The sequence below is a fragment of the Corythoichthys intestinalis genome, chromosome 15, assembly GCF_030265065.1.
Source record: "Corythoichthys intestinalis isolate RoL2023-P3 chromosome 15, ASM3026506v1, whole genome shotgun sequence".
Classification (NCBI taxonomy): domain Eukaryota; kingdom Metazoa; phylum Chordata; class Actinopteri; order Syngnathiformes; family Syngnathidae; genus Corythoichthys; species Corythoichthys intestinalis.
The window spans coordinates 10,774,584-10,795,836 of record NC_080409.1 but is presented as its reverse complement, the minus strand read 5'-3'; the positions used below and the strand labels follow the sequence as shown (position 1 = coordinate 10,795,836).

Genomic DNA, 21,253 nt, shown 5'->3' with positions numbered 1-21,253 from the left:
AGAGTAAATGAAAGGCCGTTCACAAAAAGGGGAGTTCTGTCAGTTATCAACAGTGTGTTCGACCCACTTGGTTTTGCTATTCCAGTCATCGTAGGGGGTAGAACCATACTCAGAGACATTTCCACAAATGTTTCAGAGTGGGACACTGAACTGCCAAAAGACAAATTAGAACAGTGGCAAAAGTGGAAAAGTTCCCTCGAACACCTACAACATCTTGAAATTCCCAGAATGTACACTTCAATACCGCTGTCTGCAGCCCAAAGAATAGAGATTGACGTTTTTTTGTGATGCTTCCACAAAAGCCGTAGGTGCTGTAGCATACCTCAAACTCACAAATGAGGACGGACACAGCGAAGTGGGATTCCTCCTCGGCAAAGCACGTTTAGCTCCTAAACCAGACATCACCATACCGCGACTTGAACTCTGTGCAGCAGTCCTGGCCGTGGAAGTAGCAGAGTTGGTTCTAGAGGAGCTGGATGTCACAGTCGATCAGGTGAATCTTTACACAGACTCAAAGGTAGTGCTTGGGTACATCTCAAACACGAAGAGACGCTTTCACGTTTATGTGCACAACAGAGTCGAACGCATCAGGCGCTTTGCACAAACTCACCAGTGGCATTACGTGCCCACACACTTAAATCCGGCAGACCATGCCACACGAGCGTTGCCCGCTGAGCAGCTCTCCAGCTCCACCTGGCTCAGAGGCCCAGCTTTCCTCTCCAGGTTGGACCAAAGTCAAGTTCGAAGTCAAACCTTCGATCTCATAGACCCAGAGACTGACTGTGAGTTGCGTCCTGAGGTAACAGCTTGCACTACCACCCTATCAAAAGGCCAGTTTAATAGTGCCAGATTTGAAAGGTTTTCAAGTTGGAAGGTGCTGCAAAAGGCTATTGCCAAACTCCAACATATAGCTCAATCATTCAAGAACAACTCTGAGGTTTCCTGTCGTGGCTGGCACAACTGCAACAAACATTTAACTGAAAAGTCACTGCAACTAGCCAAGACCACGATCATTCGCACCGTTCAAAGAGAGGTCTTCGCAGAAGATATTGGATGCATTGAAAAAGGCACAGCTCTAAAAAACTCAAGTCCACTCAGCAAACTGAATCCATTTGTTGACACGCAAGGGCTCCTTAAAGTTGGAGGCCGACTAAAGAAAGCACAGTTGTCTGCAGAAGAAACCAATCCCATACTCATCCCTGGAAAGCATCATCTTGCTCAGCTCATAATAAGACACTTTCACGAAAAATTATGTCACCAGGGAAGGCATTTCACGGAGGGAGCAGTCAGAGCAGGGGGCTTTTGGATTGTGGGAGGAAAAAGAGCAGTAAGCAGTGTGATTTTCAAGTGCATCACATGCCGCAAATTAAGGGGCAGGCAACATGAACAGATCATGGCTGAACTTCCTGAGGACAGGCTGTCCACGGACCCTCCTTTCACAAATGTAGGCCTTGATGTGTTCGGTCCCTGGTCCGTTACAGTGAGAAAAACGCGTGGTGCTAATGCAGATGCTAAAAGATGGGCAGTCATATTCACCTGCATGAGTACACGTGCAATTCATATTGAAGTGATTGAGTCAATGGACACATCGTCGTTCATTAATGCACTGCGTCGTTTCTTTGCCATCCGAGGTGGTGCCAAACTCTTGAGATCTGATTGTGGGACAAATTTTGTGAGTGCCTGCAAAGAGCTCCAAATAGACAAACTAGGCTGTCACAATGACAAAATAGGCACATTCTTAAAAGACAGTGCGTGTAAATGGCAGTTTAATCCTCCACATGCATCCCATATGGCTGGTTCCTGGGAACGCATGATCGGAGTCACCCGAAAAATCCTCAATGCAATGCTCCTTGAACATCCATATGGGAAGCTCACACATGAAGTACTCATGACATTGTTAGCTGAAGTCACCGCAATTGTAAATGCACGCCCACTAACGGCTGTTTCTACAGATCCCGAAAACCCAGTCATTCTTACTCCTGCGATGCTACTCACGCAAAAGGTTGGAACACCACCGATTCCACCAGGGCAGTTTCAGTCCGGTGACCTATTCAAAGCCCAATGGAAGCGCGTGCAGTACTTAGCTAATGTTTTCTGGAGTCGTTGGCAGAAAGAATACATCGCAGGCCTGCAGGTTCGTCGCAAGTGGAAAACAAAAAAGCCAAACCTTCAAATGGGCAACGTTGTTTTAATGAGGGAGTCTCTAGAACATAGGAATAATTGGCCACTCGGACTGATCACAAAATCTTTCCCAAGTGAGGACGGTAATGTCAGAAAAGTTGAGGTTAAGATTTTCCGAAACGGCGAGAATAGGTTTTACATTCGCCCAATTCGTGAAGTTGTGCTTTTGATGTCTAAGGATAGCATGTAAAACGAGTTATTGTTGTGTATCGTTCATTAGTTAAGGGCTGACATCTTGCAGATGTCAGGCGGGGAGTGTTATGTCCTCTGGTCTTATGTTGACTACTTTTTGGGTTTAATTTCTTTCTAAGATTGTACATTGTTCATCCGTCCACAGGATGTCGCTATTGTAACTCTGACTTTGCAGTTTTTCTTTGGTATTGCTGTTTGCGCTCGGCTTCCCCTAGTGGCGACTTGCTGTAAGCAGCAGGCAGAAAGAACTTTTTATTTCAGTTGGAAAAGAGGCCTTGAGGTGTTAAGACGTTACACACCTCCTCTGCACCATACATCGTTGGGAACCCTTGACAAAACAAAATCTGTAAGTTTGTACGTTTTAACAGTGGGTTAGATGTAATTTTGGTGTGTCTATTCTGTTATTTTGTTGTTATTTATGTGGCGCGAACCCACACGTTTTTGTGCTAAGCTAAAGTAGCCACTTCATTTCATTTGCTCATAATGGAGCCAGTTTTCTGTTATTTACATAAACATGTAATTGTATAGAACCTTTTATTTTGTGTATAACATTTGTGTTTTATGTATGTTTCAGTTTTACCACACACACGCACACGCACGTTCACGCAAAGAAATAAATGAGAGGAAGGAGTTTGGGCCTCCATTTTTCTTTGTTGGTTTAGCTCGCTGCCAAAGTCGAGTAGCCATACGCTCGGCTGAGGGCAGAAGACTGCATGAAAGCTATACATTACGGTAATGAAGTACATTTACCAAAGCTAGCTCGAAATAGCCAAATGCTATGATGACAGTTCAACAGTTTAGGCTCCTTCATATTTTATGTACAGGAAATATCAAATTGATTCATGTCTAAAAACATGTAATATTACCCACTATGGCCATGATCACCTATGATAGGGAAGTAGACATTTATAAAAACAAACTTGACTAATAACAATTTCAAAAAAGGCTTTGTAGCCATCTTTTGTCTTGCTTTCTTTGTTAGCCATTGGGAGTCAGAATAACTTTATACAATACATTGGTCAGGAAATCAATGTAGGATATTCTACAATACAACTGAACAGAAAAACAAGTTTTTAATCCTTTTGCTGTGAGTTGGAATGAGTTTATCAATAGTAGACATTAGGCCTGTCTCGATAACAAATTTTAGTGTGCGATAATTTATCTCATAAATTATTGCGATATGCGATATTATTGCGCCCCCCCCCCCCCCCCCCCCATTTTTTAAAAACCAATTTACAATAACACAGTGAGGATACAGTATATATTAATAGATCAAGTACACCCAGTGAAACGCGATATTTACTCTTAAATTCAAAAATACTTTTTAAGAAATCACAACTAAAAACAATAGATCATGCCTCTTAAAGGGTATGACAACACCTGGGGAAATGCTAATATTTCATCATTTATCCATCAACGCATGCCTTTTGAATTCATATCATGCCACTTCGTGTAATTACACACATCGCAACACCAAGAAAATGATAGAAATTTGGATCGATTGTCAAGCTAAAACGACCGGCGCCCGAGATCCCGGAAATCTAGCATATTGTGTGCGTGATGTCACAACTAGGAAACACCCGGCTCAGTGCTTAGTACTGAATGGCGGCGATGATGGTGGACAATTTTGTTTCTAATTGCAGCGACGAATCCGACGTAACGAGCGTTCTTCTAATGGTGACGAAGAGAGTTATGAAGAAGAGTTTGGTGTTTTGGGTTATCAATTTGAGCCCAAACGAAAGCCAATGCAGCCTAATGAAAGGATCACTGAGGGGAGCAATCACACTGATGAAACACCGGCAACAGATCGTGTGGGAAACACCAAATGGTTTGTTTTGCATTTCTTTTTGTGAAGCTGATACACCGTGACCGCAAAATAAAATAATGTATAGAATAATTATCATTTATTGTGCTATCATAGGTTTTCGCTCTGCCAACAGACACAAATATGAATGGGATTAGAGGATTTGTTATATATATTTTACGAGTGATAATTTATATATGTGTCCAGTCCTATATCCAATGCGTGATATGTTTTTTATTATAAAAGAGTACTCACTCTGGCCATTTCCCTCCTTTGCTTTGCCTGGGGTGGTGGGGTGGTCTCATCAGAGCCAGTCATCGTCCTCTTTCTTGTTATCTCGGGACATTTAGGTGGCTGCGCGTATATGTGGGCACCGCATCTGCTTTCAGCAGCAATTTCTTAGCAAAACCTGATTTCATTTGTCCATAGTTCGTATAGCTTTCAGGTGTAAAATGTGCACCACACAAAATCGTGCCGGAGGCTGGGTCTGCAAAATTAGCCCTCTTAGCACTGACGAACTTTACTCATTGTCTGCGTAGTCCAGCTCTTTTTCTCGCGTCCGGGAACTCATGGGTACTACATTGCGACAAATGGCTATTTGTAAACCACATAGCATGACAGGTTTGAACCATTTTAGCGATTTTTTGATAAAACACAAACGCAACTGTCTCGTCGATAAACAACGATGGCAGCTGCCTCGACCTTTTGTTTCCTTGTTATGACGTCTCCGCCCCATTCGGCTGTTTCCGGAATACTTTCGGAAATGTTCGTAATTTTCGATCTATTTTCGATAATTGCTCATGAATGCGATTAATTTTTTTGTTAACTTTATTAATATTTGTTATCTTGCCACATAACTGTTCTATTGATATCTCACAGCCCTTAGTGTTTTCATACCCTTTAAGTAAAAGACAATATTAATACCGCACAGAAACACAAAATAAATAAAATAAATAAATAGCACACGGTCCCAGTTGAAGCCTGGGACCGTGTGTATTTTTGTGTGAGACCAAGATTGAGCTTTTTGGCAACAAACACTCTAAGTGGGTCTGGCATGCCACGAAAGATGCGCATGCTGAAAAGCACCTCATACCCACTGTGAAGTATGGGGGTGGGTCAGTGTGGGGCTGTTTCACTTCCAAAGGCCCTGTGAACCGTGTTATGGGGCATGGCATCATGAATGCTTTGAAATACCAGGACATTTTAAATCAAAAAGCTGAAGATGGGTCGTCACTGGGTCTTTCAGCAAGACAATGACCCTAAACATATGGCCAAATCTACACAGACATGGTTCACCAGACACAAAATCAAGCTCCTCCCATGGCCATCTCAGTCCCCAGACCTTGTTTTGTTGGCAAAAGGGGGTTGTACAAAGTATTAACACCAGGGGTGCTAATAGTTGTGACACACATTATTTGATGTCAAATATTTTTTTCTTTATGTGGGATTAGGCATGTGCCGGTATAATATTTTGACGGTACGATAACCATGAGCAAAAATACCGCGGTTTCACCGTATCACGGTATTGCAATTATAGCTCCAAAAAATGTTGAGATGTATGGGTTAAAAAAAAAAACTTTTTTCCATTGAAAAGGATTTTTTTTTTTCAGACCATAGTTGCAAATTGGAACATGAATATATTGTTAAAATAAATAATCAATAAAAAGATATTTTAAATAAAATTAAACTAAATATAACTTATAGACTATACTCACAGCCACAGCTCAAGTTGCTCAAGATTAGAGCAAGAACAAAATAATTTCTATAAAAAAGTAAAAACACTTCTGAATAAATTTTTTTAGAAATTTATACTGCATGACTTTTTTTTTTGAGGGTGGAAAAGCTTAAGTGAAGTTTCGCCATTTTCAGCCACTGTGTCAACTCTAGTCTACATGATGTCATGCCTTTGTGTTAAAAAGAACATAAAGAATTCATAAGTTACTAAAAAATGTATAAGTTAGTTAAAATGTCAATATTGTTGTGGAACGGTTTCATCTAAAAAATAAAATAAAAAAAACATTGGGAGTGAGACCTTTCCTTGATCCAGCGAACGTGGATTTGTGCTTAGGGCAAGATTATCTTTCGCAATTAGCGATCTTTGTCGCTATCACTTTTTCCCCTTCATTCAAGCAACTCAAGTTTGTTTTCTCACTCTGCGGCTGTCACACTCAACGAAGTTTCTCTCCCAGGTAAGCCTAGGCTAACAATCATCTTTGTAAGCTTTTAGTTAGTTTTTATATTGAATTTGAAAGGAAAATGTGTGTTTTGTTTTTGGCGAACTTTTTCCATGGTGCTAATCTGTTGAAGCTACTCACATGGAAAAATCTAATTGTACAACATTTTAAATGTATTCATTTTGTATATTACACTTACCACGATTTGAGAGCTCAATAAATTGAAGAACAGTACGCCTTATATTTGGAGTATTTGTTTTTGGGTTAGCTGGCTGGCTAGGCGATAGCGTCACTTTCACACACAGCAACAAACGGGAGGGGGTGAGCGCTGCTGCGCCAAGCCGCTTCTGGCTGCATTTTTGACACAAGAAAAATAGCGAATACCGTACTACGGTCTGACGGAAAATTTTAGTGGTTTTGAAACCGCAACGTTTTCACACCATGGTAAACCGTGAAACCGGTAACCGGCACATGCCTATGTGGGATTTTTTTCCCCACTGAATGAATGCACTTGTATTGAAGGTTGGATTTTTCTGTTTTTCCATTAAGGTCCCATATTATTTGAATAAAAAAATATATTAGAAGCTAAAAAACACATCTTTTCCAGGGGTGCCAATAATTATGGAGGGCACTGTATATAATTTGTCAATATGCAGTTGAGGCTCTGAATCTTCTGCCTCTCTTATCTTTGCTCTAGTTGTTTGATTAAAAAAACAAACATCACACAAGGTTAATGGATACGTCATTTAAGAAAAGTTTAGGGCAAATTACTATTTTTGGTATTAAAAAATTTATATACCTTATTATATTGTATGGTCTACAAAGACAATGCCAACTTGGTGAGGATAATGCACACCCAGCAGGAAAATAGTACAGTAATTTTCACACTATACGGCGCACCTGATTATAAGCTGCCACCCACCAAATTTGGCAAGAAAACAGCATTTGTTCATGGATAAGCTGCACTGGACTATCAGCCGCAGGTGTCCTCACTGTATGATGGGATATATACACCAAAAGATATTAATTAGTAACACTATTTGACAGCAGCATCATATGACTGTCATAAGACTAAATGAACCACCATGAAGCTTTGAACCAATTGGCTTCATTGCATTAAGAAGCTTCATTTGGCCATCACTGCTCCCTTGGGGGAGACAGTCAACCTCTGGTGCCACCTGCTGTCAACACTGTTGTTATCCAACATGCCTCCTAGCATGCATTGCAGCGCTACAGATGAATATAACAATCAAAATTCATGTTTTGTGCCAAATATTTGTTCAGTTACTGTTCCACTTGTTTCATTATAGTTATGGTATTTGATAAAACAGTGGCGCCATAACACTATCATTAGACAATCATTATTATGACATGACACTGTCATGAGCATTAATGAATGCTTATAACAGACGTCATTGAGTGTTATCCGGCAAATTACCGTATTGGCCCGAATAAAAGATGGCCCTGATTATAAGACGACCGCCTCTTTTTCAAGACTCAAATTTGAAAAAAAGACTTTTTGAACACCAAATTAATTTTTATACAGAAGATAATTACAGTACATCCGAAACAAATGTTTATAACAAAAAAGAAAAAGCATGTTATTTTGCCTCATTCAAATCTTAATATCTGAACATTTAAATATGTTAACTAAAGAGCAATCACATTCGTAAATGAATGGCTTCTGGTTTTTGAAATGTAAATAACCAATCTATTGTGATAAAACAACAAAATTGCAATAACTGCATTAACCATCAAAGTGAAGTCTAACTGTAACTGTAGTATTGAAACAAATCTGAATAAGGGAAAACAAGTCAATAAAATAAAGCAAACTGGTTAAACTTGATAGTAGCTGAGATCTGTCATGACAGAACATCGCTTCAATGATATCTGGCACCATTTAGCGTCGTGAACGGGTACCACGAATATAAGACGACCCCCTCTTTTTCAGTCATATTTCAATGCAAAAAACACCTTCTTATATTCGGGCCAATACGGTATCTCACTTTTCAATGGATGTAAAAAATCCAACCAGGACATAAATGGATTAGTGACAAATTTTTCCAGATGACACTTAATGACATAAGCATTCAGTAATGCCCGTGATAGTGTCATGTCATAATTATTACGGTCTTATGACAGTCTTATGACGCCACTGTCAAATAAAGTGTTACCTCAACAAATAAGCCGCACTGGACTATAAACTGCAGGATTCAAAATGAAGGAAAAAAGTAGTGGCTTATAGTCCAGAAATGATGGTACATTATTTTCATATAATTTTACCCACCGGGATGCCACAACTGTATGTAAAAAAAAAAAAAAAAAAAAGTTGCCCGAGAGTTTAACATGACGCTCGCCACACTATCTGCTAATGCTAATAAGAATGCGAATGCAATGCTAAAGCTCCTTGCCACCTAGCCAATCATCATCACGTTTATAACGGCGTCACCCACCCCTTGCCTCCTCCCCCCTCCCGCTCTGCTCTCTCCCAGGAAGCTGTGACAAAATCAGACAACTCGCGATTAATTCAAACAAATTGTAGTAACGCGCCCCTTCATATGCGTTACGAGGAAGGAAAAAAATACTTAATTTGATTACTCACTTAAAAAAAAAAAAAAACGCCATTAGAAATGCTGTTATACTCTAATGCTGTCATTAACCACACTTGATGCGAGGTAAAGAACTAGTGTTTATCCAAAGAATCAGCGTATTAGACATACATTGCTTGGAGTTGGACTTTTGAGTTTTTTCTTAAAGATGGAGATGGAATGTGAGATTTTAAGCGTTACATCAAATTCGAAATCCAAATCTGTGGTCCTCTGCGAACAATGCTAAAGCTTGTACACCTTAGCCTTTTTTCTCAGTGATTTGCTTTTTATCTCCTGGTAGTATAGTGTGCTGAGGAGTACAGATTGGAACAAGGTCACCTAATTTATGGTTTAGTTTATGGATAACCTGGTATATTACACAAGCATTTTGGAAGTACAGTGGGGAGAAAAAGTATTTGATACACTGCCAATGTGTTTTCCCATTGGCAGTGTATCAAATATTGGCAGTGTATCAAATACTTGTTCTCCCCACTGTAGTTGTGCTGTTTAAGCCTCAAAAGGTAGTAGCGGTGAAAACTTTTTACTGGGAGCGTTAAACTTAAATAAGTTGGAAATGTATTGCACCATATGATATTACAGTATTGCAAATGAGGTTGTACAATGATTTGTACAAAAAGAGAAGTGCAGAGAGTGTGAGATAATGTTGCAATTTGAAGGAAAGAACAGCATTTTCACCCCCCTAATTATGACAGGACCATGAACACATTGCACATTGAAGTAATGAAAGCCAAATGCTTGGATACTAGTTTCCTAAAATGTTTTTTATTCAATATAAGAAACCATTAGATCTTATCCAATCTGCTAAATTACAGCGTTTTAGACAAATCAATTTTTTATGAATATTTATGATGATGCATTGAGGTGAAAACATCAAAGCTTATCATGGACACATTACAGTATTGAATTCACAGCTAAAATCAGTTTTAAAAAAACTACTATAGTAACAAGTGGTGGACTGGGTCACATAATAGGTACAGTTGTGGTCAAAAGTTTACATACACTTGTGAAGAACATAATGTCATGGCTCTCTTGAGTTTCCAGTTATTTCTACAACTCTGATTTTTCTCTGATAGAGTGCTTGGAACAGATACTTCTTTGTCACAAAAAACATTCATGAAGTTTGGTTCTTTTATGACTTTATTATGGGTGAACAGAAAAAAGTGATCAAATCTGCTGGGTCAAAAATATACATACAGCAGCGCTAATATTTGGGAACATGTCCCTTGGCCATTTTCACTTCAATTAGGTGCTTTTGGTAGCCATCCACAAGCTTCTGGCAAGCTTCTGGTTGAATCTTTGACCACTCCTCTTGACAGAATGGGTGCAGTTCAGTTAAATTTGATGGCTTTCTGACATGGACTTGTTTCTTCAGCATTGTCCACAAGTTCTCAATGGGGTTTAAGTCAGGACTTTGGGAAGGCCATTCGAAAACCTTAATTCTAGCCTGATTTAGCCATTCCATTACCACTTTTGATGTGTGTTTGGGGTCATTGTCCTGTTGGAACACCCAACTGCGCCCAAGACCCAATCTCCGGGCTGATGACATTAGGTTATTTTGAAGAATTTGAAGGTAATCCTCCTTCTTCATTATCCCATTTACTCTCTGTAAAGCATCAGTTCCATTGGCAGCGAAACAGCCCCACAGCATAATACTACCACCACCGTGCTTGACGGTAGGCATGGTGTACTTGGGGTTAAAGGCCTCACCTTTTCTCCTCCAAACATATTGCTGGGCATTGTGGCCAAACAGCTCGATTTTTGTTTCGTCTGACCACAGAACTTTCCTCCAGAAGGTCTTATCTTTGTCCATGTGATCAGCAGCAAACTTCAGTCGAGCCTTAAGGTGCCGCTTTTGGAGCAAGGACTTCCTTCTTGCACGGCAGCCTCTCAGTCCATGGAGATGCAAAACACACTTGACTGTGGACACTGACACCTGTGTTCCAGCAGCTTCTAATTCTTGGCAGATCTGCTTTTTGGTGATTCTCGGTTGAATCTTCACCCTCCTGACCAATTTTCTCTAAGCAGCAGGTGATAGCTTGGGTTTTCTTCCTGATTGTGGCAGTGACAAAACAGTGCCATGCACTTTATACTTACAAACAATTGTTTGCACTGTTGCTCTTGGGACCTGCAGCTGCTTTGAAATGGCTCCAAGTGACCTGACTTGTTCAAGTCAATGATTCGCTTTTTCAGATCCATGTATGTATATTTTTGACCCAGCAGATTTGATCACTTTTTCTGTTAACCCATAATAAAGTCATAAAAGAACCAAACTTCATGAATGTTTTTTGTGACAAAGAAGTATCTGTTCCAATCACTCTATCGGAGAAAAATCAGAGTTGTAGAAATAACTGGAAACTCAAGAGAGCCATGACATTATGTTCTTCACAACTGTATGTAAACTTTTGACCACAACTGTATATGCATCTTTCAACTGAAAATGAACCATTTCAGGTTTTCACGACAGTATCCCTAAATATTCATAGTTTAGCTTAGATAATGAGAATCACTCTTATTGCTCAAGGGCAAATGCTGGTTTGCTACCGGCTCCATAAATAAAACTATAACCATTTCCTCTAGTTCGCGCTACACTGATAGACGTCTGCGCACATTTTATAATTGCTTTTATATTTGGACTGGCTAATCACACCGGGGATCCCTCGGGATTATCTTGACTTCTTTTGAACAATACGACTTCGCTAGGAAGCGACACAGCTTCCTCCTGCTTTAAATACTGTCACTTTTCATGTACATCTACAGCTAGTTAGCCATGCAGGAAAAGAACATCTCACGGCAAAATTCAGGAGGTTCAAACACTCGCGTGGGCGACATGCAAAGAAGAATCTCAAGAAATGGTTATGACATACTGTACGTCACGCTTTAGGTGGCCGATAGTCTTAGAGCATGAAGCACCATAAATACTGTGTAAAACCAGGGGCGGATTTACAAAAATATTTATGGGGTGGTGAGATGGGGGCTGGAATTTTTTGAAGGGTGGCAAATATTTCAATTTGTTATAATACATTATCCACTTTTGAATATTTTACACATTTAACACAACCAGTACTTCCTATTTACCTAGAGAAATAAAATAATACAAATGTTTTTATGTGTATGACAATTGTGATGACGAAAAACAGAACGAACAAAACAGGATATTGAAATTAGCATTTCGCATTTTGATCAATGACTAACTAAGTGATATATTGATCCACATTGACTAATTGTTGCACCCCGCAGGTCAACATATAACAGAAGTACACGGTGTCCGTGAAGTCTCTTTATTTCAAAAATGTATTAAAAATGCAATTGATTAGATATTTTATTCAGATTTGTTCTACTGTATTCAGTGTAAAGTTTTTTGTTACACTCCATTTGTGTGTTTTTTTTCATCGAGACATCAATTTCTGCAAATGTTTACCTTGACCTTTTAACTGAATATGTGGCACCACAACTGAATGACCTTCCACCAACCATTATTTTTTAGCAAGATGGTGCACCACCACATTGGGGCTGCATGTTCATGGGTTCCTCAATCAAACATTTCTGTCAGGGAGTGCTGGGCAAGCAGGTGTGTGGACCCAATTGCAGGGTAACAAAAAAGGCAGTGAGGCAGGTGGAGGAGAACTCAAAACACGTTTTAATAACAACTAACCAAAAGCACAAAGTACAAACAAAAGGACTAGGGATCAAAAAGGCAATGTTCAAACCAAAACTTACTTAGGCAGAGGGACTGGTACACGAGGGCGTGGAACGGACTTGACTTTGGTGAAGACGGACATAGACAGACATTGACATAGACAATGACGACAAGGAGTGACAAGAAACTGGGTCATTATATACGCAGACAAGGGGTAACGAGACGAGGAACAGCTGGGTAACACAGGTGGATGCAGATTGCAGGATACACTGGGAAAACACACACAGGTGAGAGCAATGGGTAATCACAGGGACAAGTCACACAAGGAGAAACCAAACACAAAACCTAACAGTACCCCCCCCCCTCAAGGGACGGATCCCAGACGTCCCGAGGAAACAAAAAGTCAGAAGGTTGCTCGGAGGAGGGAGCAACACCAGCCCGTCACGGCCAGTCAGGCGGGCGTCCAGGACGCCAGACGTGGGCCGATCGCACGGGTCGATTGGGAGGGCGCCCGGGGCGCCAGACATTGGGTGACCGCACGGGCAGATCAGGCGGGCGTCCCAGACGAGGTAGTGCTCGGTCGTCCATACCGCCACGTTGTGGCAGGAAACGGGGAGCAGCATCGTCGAGGCGAGGGTCAGGAACAGAGTCGGAATCGTCGTGCGAACAAGGAACAGAGTCGGGGCAGTCGTGCGGACCAGGAACAGAGTCGGGGCAGTCGTGCGGACCAGGAACAGAGTCGGGGCAGTCGTGCGGACCAGGAACAGAGTCGGGGTCGTCTGCTGGCGTAACAGCTTTTGGGTCGTCGTCGTCTGCTGGCGGGACAGCAGCGGAGTCGCAGGAGTCTGCTGGCGGAACAGCAGCGGAGTCGCAGGAGTCTGCTGGCGGAACAGCAGCGGAGTCGCAGGAGTCGGCGCGGGTGGCACTTGACTGCGGGGAGTCGGCGCGGGTGGCACTTGACTGCGGGGAGTCGGCGCGGGTGGCACTTGACTGCGGGGAGTCGGCGCGGGTGGCACTTGACTGCGGGGAGTCGGCGCGGGTGGCACTTGACTGCGGGGAGTCGGCGCGGGAGCCACTTGACTGCGGGGAGTCGGCGCGGGAGCCACTTGACTGCGGGGAGTCGGCGCGGGAGCCACTTGACTGCGGGGAGTCGGCGCGGGAGCCACTTGACTGCGGGGAGTCGGCGCGCGAGCCACTTGACTGCGGGGAGCCGGCGCGCGAGCCACTTGACTGCGGGGAGCCGGCGCGCGAGCCACTTGACTGCGGGGAGCCGGCGCGCGAGGAACTTGACTGCTGGGAGCCGGCGCGCGAGGAACTTGACTGCGGGGAGCCGGCGCGCGAGGAACTTGACTGCGGGGAGCCGGCGCTGGAGGAACTTGACTGCGGGGAGCCGGCGCTGGAGGAACTTGACTGCGGGGAGCCGGCGCTGGAGGAACTTGACTGCGGGGAGCCGGCGCTGGAGGAACTTGACTGCGGGGAGCCGGCGCTGGAGGAACTTGACTGCGGGGAGCCGGCGCGGGAGGAACTTGACTGCGGGGAGCCGGCGCGGGAGGAACTTGACTGCGGGGAGCCGGCGCGGGAGGAACTTGACTGCGGGGAGCCGGCGCGGGAGGAACTTGACTGCGGGGAGCCGGCGCGGGAGGAACTTGACTGCGGGGAGCCGGCGCGGGAGGAACTTGACTGCGGGGAGCCGGCGCGGGAGGAACTTGACTGCGGGGAGCCGGCGCGGGAGGAACTTGACTGCGGGGAGCCGGCGCGGGAGGAACTTGACTGCGGGGAGCCGGCGCGGGAGGAACTTGACTGCGGGGAGCCGGCGCTGGAGGAACTTGACTGCGGGGAGCCGGCGCTGGAGGAACTTGACTGCGGGGAGCCGGCGCTGGAGGAACTGCCGCACGCCGTCGGCGTTGATGACCACGCCGAGGCCTTTGGTGAGCGCCTTCAGGTGGCAGGGGCGGCAGAACAGCCTCATTAGGCCGCCTTGAGCCTGGGCGACCCCGTAGACCACCCCGGGTGGGTCCCCGATAGATGGCCCAACGGGATCCCAGGTAGGAGTCCTTGGCTATGAGCTCCGAACGTGACACCAAGTGCGGAGGGTGGTAAGAAAAATAATCAGGGGAGACAGAGGGCATGAAATCAAAATCAGAGTCTGAATCAGAGAGAAGATCATATAAATTATGATCTTCCTCAAAATCCGAAAAATCTGAATCCAAAAAAATATGTCGAGGAAAAACATAATCAGGGGAACGGGCAGATGGTCGTCGGCGTGCACGCCGGTGGCGAATTTTTCCCGCTGGGTCCACAATTGGTTGCGTCATTCTGTCAGGGAGTGCTGGGCAGGCAGGTGTGTGGACACAATTGCAGGGAAACAAAAAAGGTAGCGAGGCAGGTGGAGGAGAACTCAAAACACGTTTTAAAAACAACTAACCAAAAGCACAAAGTACAAACAAAAGGACTAGGGATCAAAAAGGCAATGTCCAAACCAAAACTTACTTAGGCAGAGGGACTGGTACACGAGGGCGTGGAACGGACTTGACTTTGGTGAAGACGGACATAGACAGAAATTGACATAGACAATGACGCAACAAGGAGTGACAAGAAACTGGGTCATTATATACGCAGACAAGGGGTAACGAGACGAGGAACAGCTGGGTAACACAGGTGGATGCAGATTGCAGGATACACTGGGAAAACACACACAGGTGAGAGCAATGGGTAATCACAGGGACAAGTCACACAAGGAGAAACCAAACACAAAACCTAACACATTTCCAGACCGATGGATTGGAAGGGATGGGCCAGTTCCTTGGCCGCCAAGTTCACCACATATCACTCCCCTGGACTTCTTTCTATGGGGTTATGTTAAAGATATCGTGTATTGAACAAAGATAAGGGACATTACTGACCTTAAGCGAAGGATTACTGATGCCATTGCCACAATTGATGAGGCTATGCTACACCGAACATGGCAAGAAATCGAGTACCGTCTTGATGTGCTTCGTGCAACTAATGGTGCCGATGTAGAAGTGTATTAAAAGAGGTAAAAAAAAAAAAAAACTTCAATAAACGCTGAATACAATAGAACAAATCTGAATAAAATATCTAATCAATTGCATTTTTAATGCATTTTTGAAATGGTAAAGAGACTTTATGGACACCCTGTATAAATATTGAATCAGAGTTTGCTAAGAAGTCGTATATAGATACTACAAAAAGGCTTAAGTGACATTTATAAACTGATAGAGAAACAAAGTAACATAAAATCTTTTTATTATTATTGTTATTATTATTAGGATACTCACTGACACCACAACAGTGATCCCTCATTTTTCGCGGTTAATGGGGACCGCCCCCCTCCCACATAAATTAAGTAGAGGCAGAGCTTATTTTAATTTTAAAAAAAAACAACATTGTTTTACATTTATCATACATATATATTATATATATACACATATATATATATATACCCAAATTTTCGCACTATAAGGCGCACCTGACTATAAGCCGCAGCCCACCAAATTTGGGACGAAAATGGCATTGGTTCATAGATAAGCCGCACCTCACTGTATCATGGGATATTTACACCAAAAGATATTAACCGGTACAACCTTATTTGACAGCGGCATCATACGACCGACTGTCATAAGACCAAATGAACCATCATTAAACTTTGAACAAATTACTGCAAAGCTTTATTGCTTCAAGAAGCTTCATTTGGCCATCACTGCTCCCTTGGGGGAGAGTGTCAACCTCTGCTGCCACCTGCTGTTGACTGTTGTCATCCAACATGCCTCTTAGCATGCATTGCAGTGCTACAGATGTAAATAACAATCAAAAATCATGTTCTGTGCTAAATATTTCTTCAGTAACTGTTCCAATTGTTCCATCAGTTGCTAGTTATTGTATTTGCTAACACTTTATTTGACAGTGGTGCCATAAGACTGTCATTACACAATCATAATTATGACATGTCTCTGTCCTGAGCATTCATGAATGCTTATAACATATGTCATTCAATGTTATCTGGCAAATGATCTCACTTTTGAATGGATGCAAAAGATCCAAGATGGACAAAAATTGAGTTAGTGACATAATTTGCCAAATGACACTTAATGACATAAGCATTCAGTAATGTCCATGATAGTGTCATGTCATAATTTTGATGATCTTATGACAGTCTTATGACACCGCTGTCAAATAAAGTGTTACCTAAAAAAAAATTAACAAATAAGCCGTACTGGACTATAAGCCACAGGTATCAAAATGAAGGAAAAAAGTAGCGGCTTATAGTCCGAAAATTACGGTAGCGGTACGGTTACGGTAACCGCAAAGTTGCAATTACTGACGAGGGTAAAAAAATCTGACAGACTGGCCAAATAACAACATTTAAGTTACGGTGGTTTTCCGAACAGGTCAGTCAGGATTTTTATTTGAACTCGACACCGACGCAGATTTGAAATTGACTATGGAGATGAATCTGACACAGTTTCAAGTTTAAGTGGATAAAATAATTGCTGTCTGTCAATAATAGGTTGCAGCAATTATTGGGGAGAAGAAAGAACTACAAAAGTTCTTTTTTTTTTAACCATGAACTTTATCTCAAAATTTTGAATTATGAACTATGAACAGTTCATTTTAAAATTCGTGAACTGCAATTTGAACTAGTTCATGTAGAAAAAAGAACTATCCCAACACTGCTAAGGGCTAATTTGAGCACAAAATGTCCCTTCTGTTAATGTCAACTCAGTTACGTTCAAATGGAACCCTATTTTTTTTTTTAAATTTAAAAAGAGCCACAAACATTTTCTTGGAAAAGGAATTTAGTTCATCAAGAGGTTTTATGTATTAGCACATCCTTAATAATGTGACAGAACCAGTCATCGTCTCATAATTTTGACATCCCTTCATGTCATTTTTTTGTCATTGTCATTAAAAACTAGTTCTGATTGTCCTCTGCAGTTCCAACTAAGCTAATCTGTGCTCAGCGTTTTTGCCACTCTGAAATCATACTATAGCACAGACCTCAGCCAAGGTTAAAAACATTTGACAACTGTACAAATGGATCAGAGACAAAAATCTGACCGTGTTTAACTATGTTGAATGATATCGGCTTTGATTAAAGTATTTTAAATACGAAAAATTCTATCATAAGCAATACTTGTTTAGCGCTTGTGCATCAGAATTGTGGTTCTGAGGTTTTTTTAAATTTAAATAATCTAAAACAGGGGTGTCAAACTGACAGCCCACAGCAGGATTGTTACGCCTGACAGGTACGTTGTAGCTCATTCATACTACGGTACACATACAAAATCACACGCTTTTATTTTGAAACTGGTCCCGTAAAACCAGAGACTTGTGCGATGGAGTGCGTGTACTTTCATGTCTGCAGTTACATTTGTTCATTCGCCTCCTCCCGGTCAAAATGGATTGGAAGTCTAGCTCTGTCAATGGCAGCTAATGAAGTAATAGACTTCATAATATATTGACGGGACATGGGGCGCGGGGCCGATTAATAGGTGGCCTATCTCCGTCAAAGCTGACCGAGTGGAAACACAGACAAAGAGCTTTTTTACGTTGAAAATTTTTGTGAATAAATGTTGTGATGGTGTTGTGCCACCATCACAACATGGGAGGACAACATATTCATGGAGGCAGATGTGGTAACAAGCCCATACCACCACAAAGACCGGGAGTTTATGTAGTCATGTTGCCGCTGTGTTATGGCAGGTACAGTATGTTCTTCCTATCCCTGCATTTTCATGTGTCCTGTGCTCCAAAAATACTAAAGCTTAAATCTTGCGCATGAAATGACTTGTTGTCTTTGATATTGTTATTACGATGATGATTGTAATTACATAATGTTTAATATTATTACCTACAACTACTGTACTGCTGTGGCTGCAACACATGCTATCTGCTGCTCGCTTGTTGCGAATCAGTACGTGTCGGATGGCACAATGACATTCAATTTGACTACAATTCTTACAGGTTTACAGGTGGACAACGCTGTTAGGCAAGGGAAGACAACTTTATGTGCCTCACAACAACACTTACGATACGTTGAGGGACATATATAAAGACTACGTGCATTCTACTTTGATGATGGAAGGCTCGACTTATGCTCCACCTTCGTTAATATTTTTCTAATAATTTAATAAATGATTTATTGATTTATTTATGATTTATTGATCTGTTTTGTACATGCACCAGTCGTTTTAAATGAAACAAGAAATGGAATCATGTTGTCCAAAAGTTTTATTGGGATCAATATCTGAAATAAAAAAGAATGAAATACTATTTGTGTTTATATGTACATGTGTGATGAGCTCATAATACCATAACTGTAATTTAAACAGATGAACAATACCTTGTAGTATTTCCTTGTAACAACAAAATCTGTGTCAGCCCTTCTGTATTTGGAAAGTGTAATATTTGTAATTTTGCCATATTTTGGTCCCTCAAGTGGCTGGCGTATCAATCTACACCTCCTGTTAACACAGGCTGCACAGATAATTGGAATTTTGTCCAGGAACGATCAACGAAGTGATAAGAACTCATGCAAAACACAGAAAATCGCAGAGCCTTATCTACGTTGTGCTGAATCCATTTTTGGAGATTCCGTGGGTTCCTCTGTTTTGATTTTGCAGTTTTAACTTTGTTTACACACTGCTTACTTCAACCACACTTCAACAACAACAAGTGTGGCCCACATGAGATCTAATTGCCATAAATGTGCTATGAACTAAAATAAATTTGACACTCCTGGAATAGTTTACATCTACAGTCTACTACAGTGTTGCTCAACAAGCGACACAGAAAATGAATGCCAAATCAAAGTCCCAGACACTGTACGTCTGTAACATGCAGATTCCCAACTTTACCTGTCCTTCAAGGTCAAATGCCAAACAGGCAACGCCATGAGTGTGCACGTCTTTGAGAATGGACACTGTCTGCACAGTGTAGGAGTCCCACACGCAGATGTACGGCTCCTTGCCCACCTGCCCCGTGGCTACCAACACTCGCTCGGGATGCAGCGCTAAACTGTAAAGGGAACAGGAGAAGAGAAAACAAAACATGCTATCAGCGTGGCCATTTTGCGTGCATGTTGTGCATCGGTATGTGCGCGCTGCAGGCGAGCAAGAGATGGATTCACCTTCCAGCGGAAACCACTGGGATGAGATGAACACATTAAACCCGCATTGGGACTGAACGGCGAAGGAGAGGGGCAGCTTGACGAGGTGACATGGATGACTTCACACAGACACGAGCGCATACATACGCATAGCCTAGTTTCATGCGTGCCTGCAGGATGTTCAAAGGGTCTGAGAAGCAGTCAGTTTGAGTCTTATGAATCGTCTCATTTGGTTAAGATGGAATTGTGCAGAACTCTAAGGCTACTTATATTATTAGGGTGTCCGTATCGCTGATAATACTAGTAGCAGCGTCTACATATGTGCAAAACGCTGAGGCCCTGGAGATAGAGACGGGCACATTACAAGCAACACATATTCTTCCCAGTTAAGTGTGAAAAAGGAACTGAATGCAAACTTTATTTAAACAGCACAAAAACAACCGTAGCTGTAACAAAATGGAGTACGGTACATCTTTAGCGAAGCCATTAAACAAAACAAATTATAGAAATAACAACAGAGTGTAGCAGCCCCTAGGAGTGACGAGACGTGAGATCGACTGATGCGTAAGGTTTCTTTATTTTCCGCAATCCTCACGTCACTGTGAAAATAAAATTTATACAAGCCAATTAATATTTCACAGTGAGTTAATGACAAAGACAAATGGGAGACCTCGCTGCGCTCTCCAATGTGTGCAAACTAAACTTGAATCAGAGGTCAAATGAGTCGACATCAGCTGGACAAATCACATTACAATGGTTCGCGTTTGCTGTGTGTTAAAGAAGCGAAGGATTGATACAGTTCAGAGGTAAGCAGAGGTAAACAGGAAAGCGGTGTTACCAGCTCATGTATTAAACGAAACGCGGCTGTCTTGATGGCGGTAATTGACAACCGGCTGTTACGTGGTCGTTTAAATACGCACCATAAACAAACAATTTGTCAATAGAAAAGGTCATTGGATTATACAATTAAATTTAAAATACAGTGGCACCTCTACACGAACATCTCTACATACAGAATTTTCAGGTTAAGACATATCTGAACGGGAAAATATTGCCTCTAGTTACGAAAAATTTCAGGATAAGACAAAAATACAGTATGGCTAGTACTCGCAGGTCCCAGAGTTTATGGAACGTAACATACTCATAGCTGCTCTGCCATTAGCTATTCCCTGGATTCCTGGAATCCAATTGGCTAAGAAGGACCTCTACAGTATGTGTATGTGTGTATCCCAGCGTCTTCTTCATTCGCCCCTCGTGTTCCGACAGCTTTACATGAGTGTATTAGCTTTTATGCTTTATTCGTTGTTTTTACATTATGTACAACTCTCATTTTATTGTCATTGTGCAACACAGTGGTCCCTCGCAACTTAGCACTTCAAACTTCGCGCCCTCAGTCCTTCGCGGATTTTTTTTTCCAATTAAAAAAAAAACAAAAAAACATGAGTTTGCATAGTCTCACTTTCTCTCCCTACCTCTCCCTGCTTTTTGTTGCTCAGGCAGTGTACTGGAGTTGCTTATTAAAGTTAA

General features: G+C 42.1%; 1 protein-coding gene across 5 annotated transcripts in view; it reads right to left on the bottom strand.

Moving 5' to 3' along the window:
* Positions 1-21,253, bottom strand: part of eml5 (EMAP like 5) — a 182,682-nt gene that overhangs the window by 144,178 nt on the left and 17,251 nt on the right. For all 5 annotated transcript variants that reach the window (XR_009067090.1, XM_057858649.1, XM_057858650.1 and 2 more), the window contains exon 2: positions 19,476-19,635. Coding sequence is in view for 4 of the 5 variants with exons in the window: in XM_057858649.1 (XP_057714632.1) it covers positions 19,476-19,635 (160 nt within the window). In the remaining variant the exon portion in view is untranslated. The remainder of the gene's footprint in view (positions 1-19,475; positions 19,636-21,253) is intronic.